The 17,889-nt window shown below is 45.4% G+C and overlaps 1 protein-coding gene across 2 annotated transcripts in view; it reads left to right on the forward strand.

Moving 5' to 3' along the window:
- Window positions 1-2,783: 2,783 nt before the first annotated feature.
- Window positions 2,784-17,889, forward strand: part of LOC110535007 (striatin) — an 85,754-nt gene continuing 70,648 nt past the window's right edge. The window contains exon 1 of one of the 2 annotated variants that reach the window (XM_036945954.2): window positions 2,784-3,197. In XM_036945954.2, the coding sequence (XP_036801849.2) occupies window positions 2,985-3,197 (213 nt within the window). In that variant the 5' untranslated portion in view covers window positions 2,784-2,984. Of the gene's footprint in view, window positions 3,198-16,036; window positions 16,129-17,889 lie in introns of those variants that run through there. The other variant, XM_090201747.1, reaches the window with a different exon arrangement.

The raw sequence follows: 17,889 nt of genomic DNA on the forward strand, positions 1-17,889 counted from the left end.
ATTAAATAGACCTCACAGACCAGTCCTCTACAACACATTAAATAGACCTCACAGACCAGTCCTCTACAACACATTAAATAGACCTCACAGACCAGTCCTCTACAACACATTAAATAGACCTCACAGACCAGTCCTCTACAACACATTAAATAGACCTCTCACAGACCAGTCCTCTACAACACATTAAATAGACCTCACAGACCAGTCCTCTACAACACATTAAATAGACCTCACAGACCAGTCCTCTACAACACATTAAATAGACCTCACAGACCAGTCCTCTACAACACATGAAATAGACCTCACAGACCAGTCCTCTACAACACATTAAATAGACCTCACAGACCAGTCCTCTACAACACATTAAATAGACCTCACAGACCAGTCCTCTACAACACATTAAATAGACCTCACAGACCAGTCCTTTACAACACATTAAATAGACCTCACAGACCAGTCCTCTACAACACATTAAATAGACCTCACAGACCAGTCCTCTACAACACATTAAATAGACCTCACAGACCAGTCCTCTACAACATATTAAATAGACCTCACAGACCAGTCCTCTACAACACATGAAATAGACCTCACAGACCAGTCCTCTACAACACATTAAATAGACCTCACAGACCAGTCCTTTACAACACATTAAATAGACCTCACAGACCAGTCCTCTACAACACATTAAATAGACCTCACAGACCAGTCCTCTACAACACATTAAATAGACCTCACAGACCAGTCCTCTACAACATATTAAATAGACCTCACAGACCAGTCCCCTACAACACATTAAATAGACCTCTCACAGACCAGTCCTTTACAACATCCCCTGTTTGAGAGAGACCGAGTTCTACTGAGGAACATTACCTGCTATGTGATGATCCATGCTAAAATGGGATGCATGATTTCATGACTTCTGAAGGAAAAAATCTATGGGAAAGATTGTTTGGAAGATGAAGTAATGATTTAATATTTTTTGGGATTGCCTGTAAATAGTTGGTTGTTATTTAAAGGTAAATATAAAGACCCATTAAAAAAAGAACCTGAAAAATCAGATTGTGAACTTCACGAGTGGGATAATAACGTCAACAAAACAATGTTACGCTAATAAGGCATATCAACTCATGAGTCACGACCCACAGTTAATTATGTCACTTACGACCCACAGGTAATAGTCACGTATGACCCACAGTTAATGAAGTCACGTACCACTCACAGTTAATGAAGTCACGTACGACCCACAGTTAATAAAGTCAAACTACTACCCACAGTTAATAAAGTCAAACCACGACCCACAGTTAATAAAGTCAAACCACGACCCACAGTTAATAAAGTTGGTTTTTCACCTACTCTACAGTTAATAAAGTTGGTTTTTCACCTACTCTACAGTTTTTTTTGTCACTTTTTTTCCACTTCTGTTTTTGTTCCAAATGTTACTGAGTTTAATGTGTTTTTCTTGTAGAACTGCACACAGAAGTTGAATCATGTGTAGGATATCAAACTACAATGAGAGCTCAAAGCTCCTGGACCAGAGATGGTTATGGTGACCATTTACTCAGCTATTGGACAATGCCTACAGTTGTTGGAGAAGGTATCATCATGTCAATAAAGCTTCCTTGTGTATTACATTTTAATATTACTGACAATTATATTGCTGTGCCATATAGGCTACTGATAATAGTGTATCGTATGTGTGATAGAGAAGAGATGTTTTTGAAAGGTTATCAATGAGGAGATTAATGCCCTGGAGGAACGGGATAGCGTTTAATTAGATTTGTTTTGAAACCGGGCGTGAGCCATGTGCCCCGTCAAGAGCCGACGGCTGAAAACAAGTGATGCACGTCAAGCGTGTGGAGTAATGAGTTCGGAGTAAATGTTTCCAAACGCAAAAGTGCTTGCTCTTTATAAAAACAGATACTTTTACTTTGATTCTTTATGTATCTGAACTATACATCAGGCTTTTGTGGTTGACATTATTACCAACCCGGTTATGTTCGAACAGGCGGGGCCCGGCGTTTCTTCCCTCACCGCTTTCTTCAGGTGCATAATACGGATTATCCGGTTCAGTCTAATCGAACTCCCTCAATGGGATCGAAGACAGGGCGGTTGTAGCCTTGAAGACGGTATCTAAAATTCCCTAGGCGAGGGACACCGCTCTGTGGATGAGCCTGTGCTGCTCCCAACCAGTTGTGTAGGTTCAAAATTAAAGATTTATTTTATTTATTTTTACAACCACCCGAGCCACGGCCAGTTCACCCGGCTATCACCCAGAAGGCGCGGTCAGTACAGCTGCATCAAAACTGGGAGCGAGAGACAGAAGCTGTTTTTCAATCTGAAGGCCATCAGGCTGTTAAACAGACATCACGAGCCGGTTCCACCCGGTTACGTTACCCTGCACCTTAAGAGGTTGCTGCCCCATATACATAGACTTGAAATCACTAGCCACTTTAATAATGTTTACATATTTTTACTTTACTCATCTCATATATATATATATAGATGAGCAATGCCGACATTGCTCATCCTAATATTTATGTATTCGTTAATTCCATGATTTCACTTTTAGGTTGTGTGTATTGTTGTGAATTGTTAAGATATTACTACACTGTTAGAAACTAGAAACACAACCATTTCGCTACACCTGCAATGACATCCGGTGAGCATATATATTATATATATATGTGACAAATAACATTTGATTTGACATGATTGATATGGATCCTGCTTGTGTTTTCTCGGACCACCTCCACATCCTTATATGGTGTGGGAGTGATCACGTTCTCTGACGTCGGGTCGATGACGGTAAAGCTGTCAGAAAGTGAGCGCCCAGTTCCTCCAGAAGACTGTCGGTATACCCGTGGTTTGTTTCTGCTCTTCCGCTCACTTACCGTAGCTAAACTATATCTAGACCTCACGAAGGAGCAAGGACACAACAACAACGAGGAGATATCTGTTCTTGACCCGAACCGAGCCCGGCCATGGACGAACAGGCAGGGCCCGGTGTTTTCTTCAACAACAACAATAACTCAATTTTAGCCGGTGTGGGGAAGGTACTGCTACCGGAGGGGGATGCAGGGGAAGCGGACAGGTCTCCGTACAGCATCCCGGGGATCCTACACTTCCTGCAACACGAATGGGCTCGTTTCGAGGTGGACCGGGCTCAATGGGAGGTAGATCGGGCCGAATTGCAGGTGAATTAACTTAATATTTAATTCACTTTCAGAGGATTTAAAAAATAACAAATAAATTATACTGCTAGCTGATTTTGTAACACACTAGTCGTGTTTTTTTGTGTTTTTTTTGTGGCACCAATGTGATTGTTGTGATTAGTATTAGTTATCTTGCAACTAGTTAACACTGCAGCGCACCCTGGTCGGTTAGCATATGCTAACTAGTTAGCTACCCCGCCAGGTTAGCCACTCTTTTATTGTCAAACAAGACGCTAACTAGCCTAGCGCTATGTGTTAGCTTGTTCTGGGCGATGTTTAGTTTTACACGCTAGCTAACTAGGCGTTTTGTTCAAATAAACTAGTTAACTAAAATGTTAACTAACCTATGTAGCGCCAAAAATGGGACGTTTGTTTGCTAACTAGCTATTGAATAAACTAGCTGAAATTCCCCAAAAGGGTGGCTAACCAGTTAGCCAGCTAATAATGTAACTAACTGGTTGACTAGTCAATCTGTTCTCTGCTACTTTAAAAAAAAATTTTTTTAGGTAAAATGCAATTTAAACAATCGTATTTGTGTGCAATTACATCCTGTGAAAGTATAGATGCCATCTCCCGAACACAATGAAATTGTATTGGTCACATACATATTTAGCAGATGTTATTGCGGGTGTAGTGAAATGCTTGTAAAAAAAAATATATAAAAAAACGCCCCAGTATAGTGTGCATTGTCCATCTGAAGACGGTTTTTAAGGATAGACGAATGTGTACGGAACCCAAATTTTTCCTGCATGGGTTTTCCTTCTTCCTGACATTTTGAGTTCAGATGGCACCTGTGTACTTCAAGGAAAGCTCAGATGGCCCGGTGCTGTTCAAGGGAAGCTCAGATGGCCTGGTGCTGTTCAAGGGAAGCTCAGATGGCCTGGTGCTGTTCAAGGAAAGCTCAGATGGCCTGGTGCTGTTCAAGGAAAGCTCAGATGGCCTGGTGCTGTTCAAGGGAAGCTCAGATGGCCTGGTGCTGTTCAAGGAAAGCTCATATGGCCTGGTGCTGTTCAAGGGAAGCTCAGATGGCACTCTCTTGTGTACCAGGGGGCCGGTGATATGGCGAGTGGCGACACTAGCACGGGGATACTATATTTTTCAGTAACAGCACATTTCTGTCGGCCTTCTGTTACACACAGGTGTTCTGGGCATGTAAGATAGATAATTAGCACAGGCGGTTGTTTTTTTTGTCTTCCGTTAACAGGAGCTCTAACACGGATTCATGGCCCTACCGGAACTCTTAACACTAAAGGTGTGTAGTAATTTAACCTTTTTTATGTTTTTAGAAAATAATTTCTTGCTGATGTGAAAGATACTTTCCTTAAGTTTCCAAAAACCGTTTCGCATGCGATATGTGTTCACGTTCGGACCAAGCATTTGGCCTCTTAACTAATGTCCCCGTGTACACAATATATCAGTTCCTGTCTATCTTCCACTCTGATTCAGTCAATTATCTGACAAATGAAATCCCCAGTTACAGTCTGCATTAAACCTAGGTGTTTTGCAGCAGGAGTTAGGTATCTCCACCTGTGTAGTCGTGAGTCTGTGTTTTGGGGACAGGCTTTTGGGGGCAGTGTAGGCCTTCATGTCTTTCATGACTGAATCTTGAATGATATCTCCCCTGACTCTCTACTGCATCGCTCTGCCTCTCTTCCAGATGTGTCCTGGTGTAAATCTCACATGGGGTAAACCATTTGAGTGGTTAGGTTACGACTCCATAAGAAAATCTTTGGTTTATCTGAGTGTTGTCATTAGGTAGTGGAAGGTACGGCCGGGACGATACCACTATCGCCATACTTGTTAAGATCGGGGCAAGAGGAAACCAAAAACAAAGGCTATTTCACTTCTTTAGGAAAAACAGCCCTAATGTTGGAATCAGACGTCTTTATGATGTCATCCACACTCACATTTATTTTCCAAGTAATGGCACACAATATGTTTTATTTCCAGCAAGGTTTTCAAGGATCAAAGAGTTTGCTTTGAGTTTTAATTGTTTTGTCATAAACAGAAAAGCATGGGAGCTGTAGACATAGGTGATTACTTTATTCCAGCTAAACGCTTTAAGTAAGCATAAAAAAAAAAAAAATCTTTCTACTAGACTAATTGTAACAAATTGCGCCCATCTCAGTGAACTAATCCATTGCGGAGGCCTAGACTAAAAGCCAATTTATGTGTAGGCTACGGTGTAGGCTACAGGCCCGGTGTAGGCTACAGGCCCGGTGTAGGCTACAGGCCCGGTGTAGGCTACAGGCCCAGTGTAGGCTACAGGCCCAGTGTAGGCTACAGGCCCGGTGTAGGCTACGGGCCCGGTGTAGGCTACGGGCCCGGTGTAGGCTACGGGCTACGGGCCCGGTGTGGGCTACGTGCCCGGTGTGGGATTATTGGTGAGGATGGATGGCTTTAGTGATGAGGATGGATGGATGGCTTAATGGTGAGGATGGATGGATGGCTTAGTGGTGAGGATGGATGGATGGCTTAGTGGTGAGGATGGATGGATGGATGGATGGCTTAGTGGTGAGGATGGATGGATGGATGGCTTAGTGGTGTGGATGGATGGATGGCTTAGTGGTGAGGATGGATGGATGGATGGCTTAGTGGTGAGGATGGATGGATGGATGGCTTAGTGGTGAGGATGGATGGATGGATGGCTTAGTGGTGAGGATGGATGGATGGATTAGTGGTGAGGATGGATGGATGGATTAGTGGTGAGGATGGATGGATGGATGGCTTTAGTGGTGAGGATGGATGGATGGATTAGTGGTGAGGATGGATTATTGGTGAGGATGGATGGATGGCTTTAGTGGTGAGGATGGATGGCTTTAGTGATGAGGATGGCTTTAGTGATGAGGATGGCTTTAGTGATGAGGATGGCTTTAGTGATGAGGATGGCTGGATTAGTGGTGAGGATGGATGGATTAGTGGTGAGGATGGATGGATTAGTGGTGAGGATGGATGGATTAGTGGTGAGGTCTGCATGTAGGCTACGGTGTAGGCTACAGGCCCGATGTAGGCTACAGGCCCGGTGTAGGCTACAGGCCCAGTGTAGGCTACGGGCCCGGTGTAGGCTACGGGCCCGGTGTAGGCTACGGGCCCGGTGTAGGCTACGGGCCCGGTGTAGGCTACGGGCCCGGTGTAGGCTACGGGCTACGGGCCCGGTGTGGGCTACGTGCCCGGTGTGGGATTATTGGTGAGGATGGATGGCTTTAGTGATGAGGTTGGATGGATGGCTTTAGTGGTGAGGATGGATGGATGGCTTAGTGGTGAGGATGGATGGATGGATGGCTTAGTGGTGAGGATGGATGGATGGATGGATGGATGGCTTAGTGGTGAGGATGGATGGATGGATGGCTTAGTGGTGAGGATGGATGGATGGATGGCTTAGTGGTGAGGATGGATGGATGGATGGCTTAGTGGTGAGGATGGATGGATGGATGGCTTAGTGGTGAGGATGGATGGATGGATTAGTGGTGAGGATGGATGGATGGATGGATGGCTTTAGTGGTGAGGATGGATGGATGGATTAGTGGTGAGGATGGATGGATTAGTGGTGAGGATGGATTATTGGTGAGGATGGATGGATGGCTTTAGTGGTGAGGATGGATGGCTTTAGTGATGAGGATGGCTTTAGTGATGAAGATGGCTTTAGTGATGAGGATGGCTGGATTAGTGGTGAGGATGGATGGATTAGTGGTGAGGATGGATGGATTAGTGGTGAGGATGGATGGATTAGTGGTGAGGATGGATGGATTAGTGGTGAGGATGGATGGATTAGTGGTGAGGATGGATGGATTAGTGGTGAGGATGGATGGATGGATGGCTTAGTGGTGAGGATGGATGGATGGATGGCTTAGTGGTGAGGATGGATGGCTTAGTGGTGAGGATGGATGGATGGATGGCTTAGTGGTGAGGATGGATGGCTTAGTGGTGAGGATGGATGGATGGCTTAGTGGTGAGGATGGATGGATGGATGGATGGCTTAGTGGTGAGGATGGATGGATGGCTTAGTGGTGAGGATGGATGGATGGATTAGTGGTGAGGATGGATGGATGGCTTTAGTGGTATGGATGGATGGCTTTAGTGGTGAGGATGGATGGATGGCTTTAGTGGTGAGGATGGATGGATGGCTTTAGTGGTGAGGATGGATGGATTAGTGGTGAGGATGGATTATTGGTGAGGATGGATGGATGGATTAGTGGTGAGGATGGATGGCTTTAGTGGTGAGGATGGATGGCTTTAGTGGTGAGGATGGATGGCTTTAGTGATGAGGATGGCTTTAGTGATGAGGATGGCTTTAGTGATGAGGATGGCTGGATTAGTGGTGAGGATGGATGGATTAGTGGTGAGGATGGATGGATTAGTGGTGAGGATGGATGGATTAGTGGTGAGGATGGATGGCTTTAGTGATGAGGATGGCTTTAGTGATGAGGATGCTTTAGTGATGAGGATGGCTTTAGTGATGAGGATGGGTGGATTAGTGGTGAGAATGGATGGATTAGTGGTGAGGATGGATGGATTAGTGGTGAGGATGGATGGATTAGTGGTGAGGATGGATTAGTGGTGAGTGTTTCCTACTCAGTTGTAGTATATTTGCCATTGTTAAAGCATCTTAAATTGTCCTAATGGTCCACTCTGTGTAGCTGTGTTTTATATTTACTGGTCAAACCACAACTGAACGAGCCAAATCAAAACTTTTTGGTTGTTCTCAATCTCCGATACGAGCACCTCTGTTTCGGTCTCTCTTCACGGCTGTTGCATTTCATTGTATATTTCCCACAGGCTTTTAAAAGGATGAATTTGACCATATATGGTTATTTAGTGACGTTTATAAATGCAAATAGCCAAGGTCTTGCACGAGCACTGACTCTGAGAACAATTACTATTTACCGATGGTTATCTCCTACCTGTGTGTGTGTGTATAACGCTCGTAGGATTGTTTGATAAATCAGACGTTATCTATTCGTCCGAACATTCAAAATTCTGTTTCGTAAGTAGTATTTTAGAGTAGTTTCTACACAACGTTGAAAAATGAGGCCCCTGGTCTTTATGTTGAGCTTTGTGCTTCCTGTTGTTGTTGTTGTTGTTGAGTGCCATGTTATCCGTTCTGGTCCAGAAGAGAACTCATTATTCTAAAGCGGAACCATAATTCTTGTTTCTGTGGTCCTTTTTTTCCGTACCACGCTGCTGTGCAACCAACCACAACATGTTGGCTAGTATGCTGCTACCACTACTGCTCTGTGTTTCTCCATTTGCAGTGTAGAAATTGGAAAGTGTTACCCCAAATTCTACGTTTGTTAATAGGCCAAGCATTGTGTGTACACATTGCAAGTTGTCTCTCATTCTGTCCTTTTCAGATCTTTGCTCTCTCTCTTTGCTTTCTCTCTCTCTCTTTCTCTCTCTCTCTCTCTGTGTATTGGAAATGCAACCCCATACTATGTTCTGTTACACGAATGGTTTCCTCTCGTGCTGCAAGAGCCGGAAGTTGGTAATATTGTTAGTGTGTTTGTGAGGTTGGCTGGCTCACACAGTATTTACTAGCTGACTCAATTATCAACGGTTCAATTCTGGGTTGAAGCTCTATTTGATGCTGGCTTCATCGGGTGGAACTCTGTGATGCTGGCTTCATCGGGGGGAGCTCTGTGATGCTGGCTTCATCGGGTGGAGCTCTATGTGATGCTGGCTTCATCGGGTGGAGCTCTATGTGATGCTGGCTTCATCTTGTGGAACTCTATGATGCTGGCTTCATCGGGTGGAACTCTATGATGCTGGCTTCATCGGGTGGAACTCTATGATGCTGGCTTCATCGGGTGGAACTCTATGATGCTGGCTTCATCGGGTGGAACTCTATGATGCTGGCTTCATCGGGTGGAACTCTATGATGCTGGCTTCATCGGGTGGAACTCTATGATGCTGGCTTCATCGGGTGGAGCTCTATGTGATGCTGGCTTCATCGGGTGGAACTCTATGATGCTGGCTTCATCGGGTGGAGCTCTATGTGATGCTGGCTTCATCGGGTGGAGCTCTATTTGCGAACTCTTTCTACAAGTTATCAAATGATTTTTTGGGTCACGTACACATATTTAACAGATGTTATTGGTCCATACACATATTTAACAGATGTTATTGGTCCATATTTAGCAGATGTTATTGGTCCATATTTAACAGATGTTATTGGTCCATATTTAACAGATGTTATTGGTCCATATTTAACATATGTTATTGCGGGTGTAGTGAAATGCTTGTGTTCCTAACAACCTGTTGGAAAGGTGACAGGAATTTTTTTTTTGTAATCCTGAAGTTCACCCTCACATTTTCTCAAATGTATCATTTTATATCTGATAACTGAAATATTATGATAGCTAGGTGGGACAACCACCTATCTTCGCACTAGTGTCTCTAGATAAGAGCGTCTGCTAAATGACTAGCATGTCATTGACCCCAGGGAGACTTAAGTAATCCACAGTGGGCTGTAGCGACTCCCACCCGTCTGTCTCAGGGGAAGCCTTGTCTCGGAGCGCCTGTTGGAGAAGACGAGAGTTGTGGGTGCTTACAGGCCTTGTTTTCTGTTTGTGTCTCTGTCAGTGGAGGAGGCTCCACCCGAAGAGAGACCGATTGGGTTACACGTGCCCCTGAGTTGATTTGCACTTTACTACTGTAATGACTCACTTCCTTCCTGTCATTCAGATGTTTGTACTGTCTTCTACCAACGCCCCATATCAGCTTTTAGTGCACTTCAGGACAGACCCAGTCATTTAGTAGACGTGTCTCCGGGACGGACCCGGTCGGTAGGAGACGTGTCTCCGGGACGGACCCGGTCGGTAGGAGACGTGTCTCCGGGACGGACCCGGTCGGTAGGAGACGTGTCTCCGGGACGGACCCGGTCGGTAGGAGACGTGTCTCCGGGACGGACCCGGTCGGTAGGAGACGTGTCTCCTCCGGGACGGACCCGGTCGGTAGGAGACGTGTCTCCTACGGGACGGACCCGGTCGGTAGGAGACGTGTCTCCGGGACGGTAGTTGTGCTGAGCAATCAGTGCTTTTTGACATCTTTTCAGTTTCGGTTAGATCATTTTTTAAAATAATGACAGATTTCGGTTTCGATATATATATATTTGTAAACATTAAATGCATTATGAAATAATTACATTAATTTTATTTTATTTTTTAACCAACAATAATGAAGCTTCAATTGTATTACAGTTTTTATTAGATGACTTCATTATCTCTACTCAGGCTGTAACAGGCAGGCCGTGGCAGACAGGCAGGCCGTGGCAGGCAGGCCTTGGCAGGCAGGCAGGCAGGCCGTGGCAGGCAGGCAGGCAGGCCGTGGCAGGCAGGCAGGCAGGCCGTGGCAGGCAGGCAGGCCGTGGCAGGCAGGCAGGCCGTGGCAGGCAGACAACCAACATTAACCTCCCCATACTGTACTGTCTGTAGCCATCCTATTTAGCTAGTCTGCCTAAGTATGCTGCAGAGCTGACTGACTAAATCATTGTACTTGTTCTTCAAAGTGGATATGTGAACTGTCTCCCTCTCGTTGTGTTGTGTACGTTCTCTCATGAGGTACAGTGCATTCAGAAAGTATTCAGACCCCTTGACTTTTTCCACATTTTGTTACGTTACAGCCTTAACTTCTAATCCATTTTAGAATTTTTCCCCCTCAATGTAAAAACAATACCCCATAATGACAAAGCCACCCCCGCCCCGAGGCCTGATCACAGACACCGACGAGACAGCCTATAGGGAGGAGGTCCGAGAACTGTCAGTGTGGTGCCAGGACAACAACCTCTCCCTCAATGTGACCAAGACAAAGGAGCTGATCGTGGACTACAGGAAAAGGTGGGCCGAACAAGCCCCCATTAATATCGACGGGGCTGTAGTGTAGCGGGTCGAGAGTTTCAAGTTCCTTTGTGTCCAAATCACCAACGAACTATCATGGTCCAAACACACCAAGACAGTCGTGAAGAGGGCACGACAAAACCTTTTCCCCCTCAGGAGACTGAAAATATTTGTCATTGGTCCTCAGATCCACAAAAGGTTCTACAGCTGCACCATCGAGAGCATCCTGACCTGTTGCGTCACCGCCTGGTATGGCAACTGCTCGGCCTCCATCTGTAAGGTGCGACAGAAGGTAGTGTGTACGGCCCAGTGTATCTCTGGGCTCAAGCTTCCTGCCATCCATGAACTACACCAGGCGGTGTCAGAGGAAGGACCATAAAATTGTTAGGGCTCCAGTCACCCAAGTTATAGACTATTTTCTCTGCTTCCGCACGGCAAGTGGTACCGGAGCGCCAAGAGGCTCCTCAACAGCTTCTACCCTCAAGCCATAAGACTGCTGAACAATTAATAAAATCGCCATCGGACAATTTACATTGACCACCCCCCCACCTTTATTATCTATGCATAGTCACTTTACCCCTATGTACAGATTACCTCAACTAGCCTGTACCCCGCACACTGACTCTGTACCGTAACACCCTGTATATAGCCTCCACATTGACTCTGTACCGGTACCCCCTGTATATAGCCTCTACATTGACTCTGTACCGGTACCTCCTATATATAGCCTCCACATTGACTCTGTACCGGTACCCCCTGTATATAGCCTCCACATTGACTCTGTACCGGTACCTCCTGTATATAGCCTCCACATTGACTCTGTACCGGTACCCTCTGTATATAGCCTCCACATTGACACTGTACCGGTACCCCCTGTATATAGCCTCCACATTGACTCTGTACCGTAACACCCTGTATATAGCCTCCACATTGACTCTGTACTGGTACCCCCTGTATATAGCCTCCACATTGACTCTGTACTGGTACCCCCTGTATATAGCCTCCACATCGACTCAGTACCGTAATAGCCTGTATATAGCCTCCACATTGACTCTGTACTGGTACCCCCTGTATATAGCCTCAACATTGACTCTGTACTGGTACCCCCTGTATATAGCCTCCACATTGACTCTGTACCGGTACCCCCTGTATATAGCCTCCACATTGACTCTGTACCGGTACCCCCTGTATATAGCCTCCACATTGACTCTGTACCGGTACCCCCTGTATATAGCCTCCACATTGATTCTGTACCGTAGTACCCTGTATATAGCCTCCACATTGACTCTGTACCGGTACCCCCTGTATATAGCCTCCACATTGACTCTGTACCGTAATACCCTGTATATAGCCTCCACAATGACTCTGTACCGTAATACCCTGTATATAGCCTCCACAATGACTCTGTACCGTAATACCCTGTATATAGTCTCCACATTGACTCTGTACCGTAATACCCTGTATATAGCCTCCACATTGACTCTGTACCGTAATACCCTGTATATAGCCTCCACAATGACTCTGTACCGTAATACCCTGTATATAGCCTCCACAATGACTCTGTACCGTAATACCCTGTATATAGCCTCCACATTGACTCTGTACCGTAATACCCTGTATATAGTCTCCACATTGACTCTGTACCGTAATACCCTGTATATAGCCTCCACATTGACTCTGTACCGTAATACCCTGTATATAGCCTCCACAATGACTCTGTACCGTAATACCCTGTATATAGCCTCCACATTGACTCTGTACCGTAATACCCTGTATATAGCCTCCACATTGACTCTGTACCGTAATACCCTGTATATAGCCTCCACATTGACTCTGTACCGTAATACCCTGTATATAGCCTCAACATTGACTCTGTACCGTAATACCCTGTATATAGCCTCCACATTGACTCTGTACCGTAACACCCTGTATATAGCCTCCACATTGACTCTGTACCGTAATACCCTGTATATAGCCTCCACATTGACTCTGTACCGTAACACCCTGTATATAGCCTCCACATTGACTCTGTACCGTAACACCCTGTATATAGCCTCCACATTGACTCTGTACCGTAACACCCTGTATATAGCCTCCACATTGACTCTGTACCGTAACACCCTGTATATAGCCTCCACATTGACTCTGTACCGGTACCCCCTGTATATAGCCTCCACATTGACTCTGTACCGTAATACCCTGTATATAGCCTCCACATTGACTCTGTACCGTAACACCCTGTATATAGCCTCCACATTGACTCTGTACCGGTACCCCCTGTATATAGCCTCCACATTGACACTGTACCGGTACCCCCTGTATATAGCCTCCACATTGACTCTGTACCATAATACCCTGTATATAGCCTCCACATTGACTCTGTACCGTAATACCCTGTATATAGCCTCCACATTGACACTGTACCGGTACCCCCTGTATATAGCCTCCACATTGAGTCTGTACCGTAATACCCTGTATATAGCCTCCACATTGACTCTGTACCGTAATACCCTGTATATAGCCTCCACATTGACTCTGTACCATAATACCCTGTATATAGCCTCCACATTGACTCTGTACCGTAATACCCTGTATATAGCCTCCACATTGACTCTGTACCATAATACCCTGTATATAGCCTCCACATTGACTCTGTACCATAATACCCTGTATATAGCCTCCACATTGACTCTGTACCGTAATACCCTGTATATAGCCTCCACATTGACTCTGTACCATAATACCCTGTATATAGCCTCCACATTGACTCTGTACCATAATACCCTGTATATAGCCTCCACATTGACTCTGTACCGTAATACCCTGTATATAGCCTCCACATTGACTCTGTACCATAATACCCTGTATATAGCATTATTCTTACTTCTTGTTTTACTTTATTATAATTTATTTTAGTCCACCTGGTAAATATTTTCGTAACTCTTCTTGAACTGTGCTGTTGGTTAAGGGCTTGATGTCCTGAGCGCTCTGTAGCAGGTTTTCATTAAGAATCTCTTTGCTCCGTTCATCTTTCCCTCGATCCTGACTAGTCTCCCAGTCCCTGCCTCTGAAAAACATCCCCACAGCATTATTCTGCCACCACCATGCTTCACCGTAGGGATGGTGCCAGGTTTCCTCTAGATGTGACGCTTGGCTTTAAGACCAAAGAGTTCAGCCGTGGTTTCATCAGACCAGAGAATCTTGTTTCTCATGGTCTGAGAGTTGTCTTTTTTATTGAGGAGTGGCTTCCTTCTGGCCACTCTACCATAAAGGCCTGATTGGTGGAGTGCTGCAGAGATGGGAGAACCTTCCAGAAGGACAACTATTTCCATAAAGGAACTCTGGAGCTCTGTCATGTCAGGTTCTCTTGGTTTCATCAGACCAGAGAATCTGGGACCTGTAATTGCTACAGACATATTTTCCGTACCCTTCCACAGATCTGTACGTCGACACAATCCTGTCTCTCTAGGTAAAGTTTTTCCCATCTCTGTCCAAGCCGGAAAGAACAGGCACAATGGATTATAGTCATTGTAGTTCATTATCGTTTCTGCACTGAACTAGGTTGACAATTTGCATAATAAACTACAACTCCCTTCAGCCCAGCATTCCACATAGTTCTTGTGAATGATTTGATTTCTCTCCAGAGAAAGTGTTGGGCTCACAAAAAAAACCAAAATGGAATTAAAGTAATTGAACTGACTTCGTCTCATCTGTTGTTTTAAGAGAGAATCCCCTATTTTTGTTAATTGCTCAGCACCATTTGATAGACTGTTTCAGTGTAACATCGCAATTTACATTTTTTTTTAAAAGACCTTCCGCTTGAAAAACTAGGCAAAAGTAAATTTTGTCCCTCTTTAGATGCCGTAGCCAGTATACACTTCCTCCAAATAGTCAGAATTAGTCTAAGAACTCAAGAAATGCCATTAATTGTGACTTTTTTTTTGTCAGAGGAGATCTTAGTCGCACAATTTTACATTTTAAGTTGTTTGATTCAGTATTTCTCAAGTGCCAAAAAATGTGCATGAAAACGAGTTGTCTCCATACTGTTGACCAATCACCAAGGAGAAGGGGCTTAGACTTGGGCATATATTATGATGACACTAAGTGTTTGGGAAGCATACAGACGCTTTAAAATACCATTGTCCTTCGCCTCATGTCAAACGAGGACTGTGGACCGATATGAGTTCTCCTGGCAGAAAGATCCCCCCCACCCCCTTCAGACTGGCGATTGAACAGGCATATGGCTGCCGAGGTCAGAGGGATGCAGAGGCAGCACATGGTCGGGCCCTTAGGGAGAGCGGAAGAGTAACCTAGAGAGAAGTTCTACTGGGTCAGATCCACTACAGGGCTGATGATGATGATGATGATGATGATGATGATCAGTGCCTCCATGGTTCTGGTCCATGCCAGCCAGTGTCACTGTACTCTACCTCATCAATCAGTGCCTCCGTGGTTCTGGTCCAACACCAGCCAGTGTCACTGTACTCTACCTCATCAATCAGTGCCTCCGTGGTTCTGGTCCAACACCAGCCAGTGTCACTGTACTCTACCTCATCAATCAGTGCCTCCGTGGTTCTGGTCCAACACCAGCCAGTGTCACTGTACCTCATCAATCAGTGCCTCCGTGGTTCTGGTCCAACACCAGCCAGTGTCACTGTACTCTACCTCATCAATCAGTGCCTCCGTGGTTCTGGTCCAACACCAGCCAGTGTCACTGTACTCTACCTCATCAATCAGTGCCTCTGTGGTTCTGGTCCAACACCAGCCAGTGTCACTGTACTCTACCTCATCAATCAGTGCCAGGGAGAACGCTGTCCTAATCACAGTTAGTCCTCATTGTGTTGTCTTTCCACTGTGTTAGTAGCTACGACACAATAAGGCTCTAAATAAATGCACGAAAGAAAGCGGTGTTCCTTCCTAATCTGACAGAAAGCCAACAACCTCTTGTCAGGGCTTGTGTTTCCTGTTATCTCTGTTGTTCTAGCCAGTCTGTACAGTCCTGGTTAAAGGACGACTGTTTTCCTTCTGCTCTCGTCTGTCGACTGATAGGAATGTGTGGAATGTACGTGGCTCGTTATCAGGTGAGGCATCGGTGGTGTAACTGACAGACAGGCTAGGTAACAGCTAACCCTGTGTTCACTATTCAGAGACAGGCTAGGTAACAGCTAACCCTGTGTTCACTATTCACAGAGACGGGCTAGGTAACAGCTAACCCTGTGTTCACTATTCAGAGACAGGCTAGGTAACAGCTAACCCTGTGTTCACTATTCACAGAGACAGGCTCGGTAACAGCTAACCCTGTGTTCACTATTCAGAGACAGGCTAGGTAACAGCTAACCCTGTGTTCACTATTCACAGAGACTGGCTAGGTAACAGCTAACCCTGTGTTCACTATTCAGGGACAGGCTAGGTAACAGCTAACCCTGTGTTCACTATTCAGGGACAGGCTAGGCAACAGCTAACCCTGTGTTCACTATTCAGAGACAGGCTAGGTAACAGCTAACCCTGTGTTCACTATTCAGGGACAGGCTAGGTAACAGCTAACCCTGTGTTCACTATTCAGGGACAGGCTAGGTAACAGCTAACCCTGTGTTCACTATTCAGGGACAGGCTAGGTAACAGCTAACCCTGTGTTCACTATTCAGGGACAGGCTAGGTAACAGCTAACCCTGTGTTCACCATTCACAGAGACAGGCTCGGTAACAGCTAACCCTGTGTTCACTATTCACAGAGACAGGCTAGGTAACAGCTAACCCTGTGTTCACTATTCACAGAGACGGGCTAGGTAACAGCTAACCCTGTGTTCACTATTCAGGGACAGGCTAGGTAACAGCTAACCCTGTGTTCACCATTCACAGAGACAGGCTAGGTAACAGCTAACCCTGTGTTCACCATTCACAGAGACAGGCTAGGTAACAGCTAACCCTGTGTTCACCATTCACAGAGCGAGGGTTATTTGCATGGTAAATATTAGGCTTCAGCCTTAGTTTGTGTTTCACCGCTACCGGGGGACAAGTCAACAACCGTAGCATAAGAAAGTTGAGACCGATGTAAGTCTGTGTGTGTGTTTTGAATCTGTGTGTAATTATACGTGCGTAGTTGTAGGAGTGAGTGGATGGAGTGAGCTCAGCCTGTATCTGACTTAGACGGTCTAGTGAGAGAGATGTGCTGGGCCTGGGTGTTTTTAAAACACTTGTCTGTGTGTCGGCCCTCAATGGGTTCATTGTGTTCGACGCCTCTGTGATGAGAGGAACTAGATGAGAGGAAAACATGTCTGGAATGTACAACACTCTACTCAACCTAGCTGGGATCCTGTCTGATAGAAACTAACCTTACTCAACCTAGCTGGGATCCTGTCTGATAGAAACTAACCTTACGCAACCTAGCTGGGATCCTGTCTGATAGAAACTAACCTTACTCAACCTAGCTGGGATCCTGTCTGATAGAAACTAACCTTACTCAACCTAGCTGGGATCCTGTCTGATAGAAACTAACCTTACTCAACCTAGCTGGGATCCTGTCTGATAGAAACTAACCTTACCCAACCTAGCTGGGATCCTGTCTGATAGAAACTAACGTTACTCAACCTAGCTGGGATCCTGTCTGATAGAAACTAACGTTACCCAACCTAGCTGGGATCGTGTCTGATAGAAACTAACGTTACCCAACCTAGCTGGGATCCTGTCTGATAGAAACTAACGTTACTCAACCTAGCTGGGATCGTGTCTGATAGAAACTAACGTTACCCAACCTAGCTGGGATCGTGTCTGATAGAAACTAACGTTACGCAACCTAGCTGGGATCCTGTCTGATAGAAACTAGCGTTACTCAACCTAGCTGGG

This window comes from Oncorhynchus mykiss, chromosome 16 (genome assembly GCF_057628025.1).
Source record: "Oncorhynchus mykiss isolate SJ-2025 chromosome 16, ASM5762802v1, whole genome shotgun sequence".
In the NCBI taxonomy this organism is placed as follows: domain Eukaryota; kingdom Metazoa; phylum Chordata; class Actinopteri; order Salmoniformes; family Salmonidae; genus Oncorhynchus; species Oncorhynchus mykiss.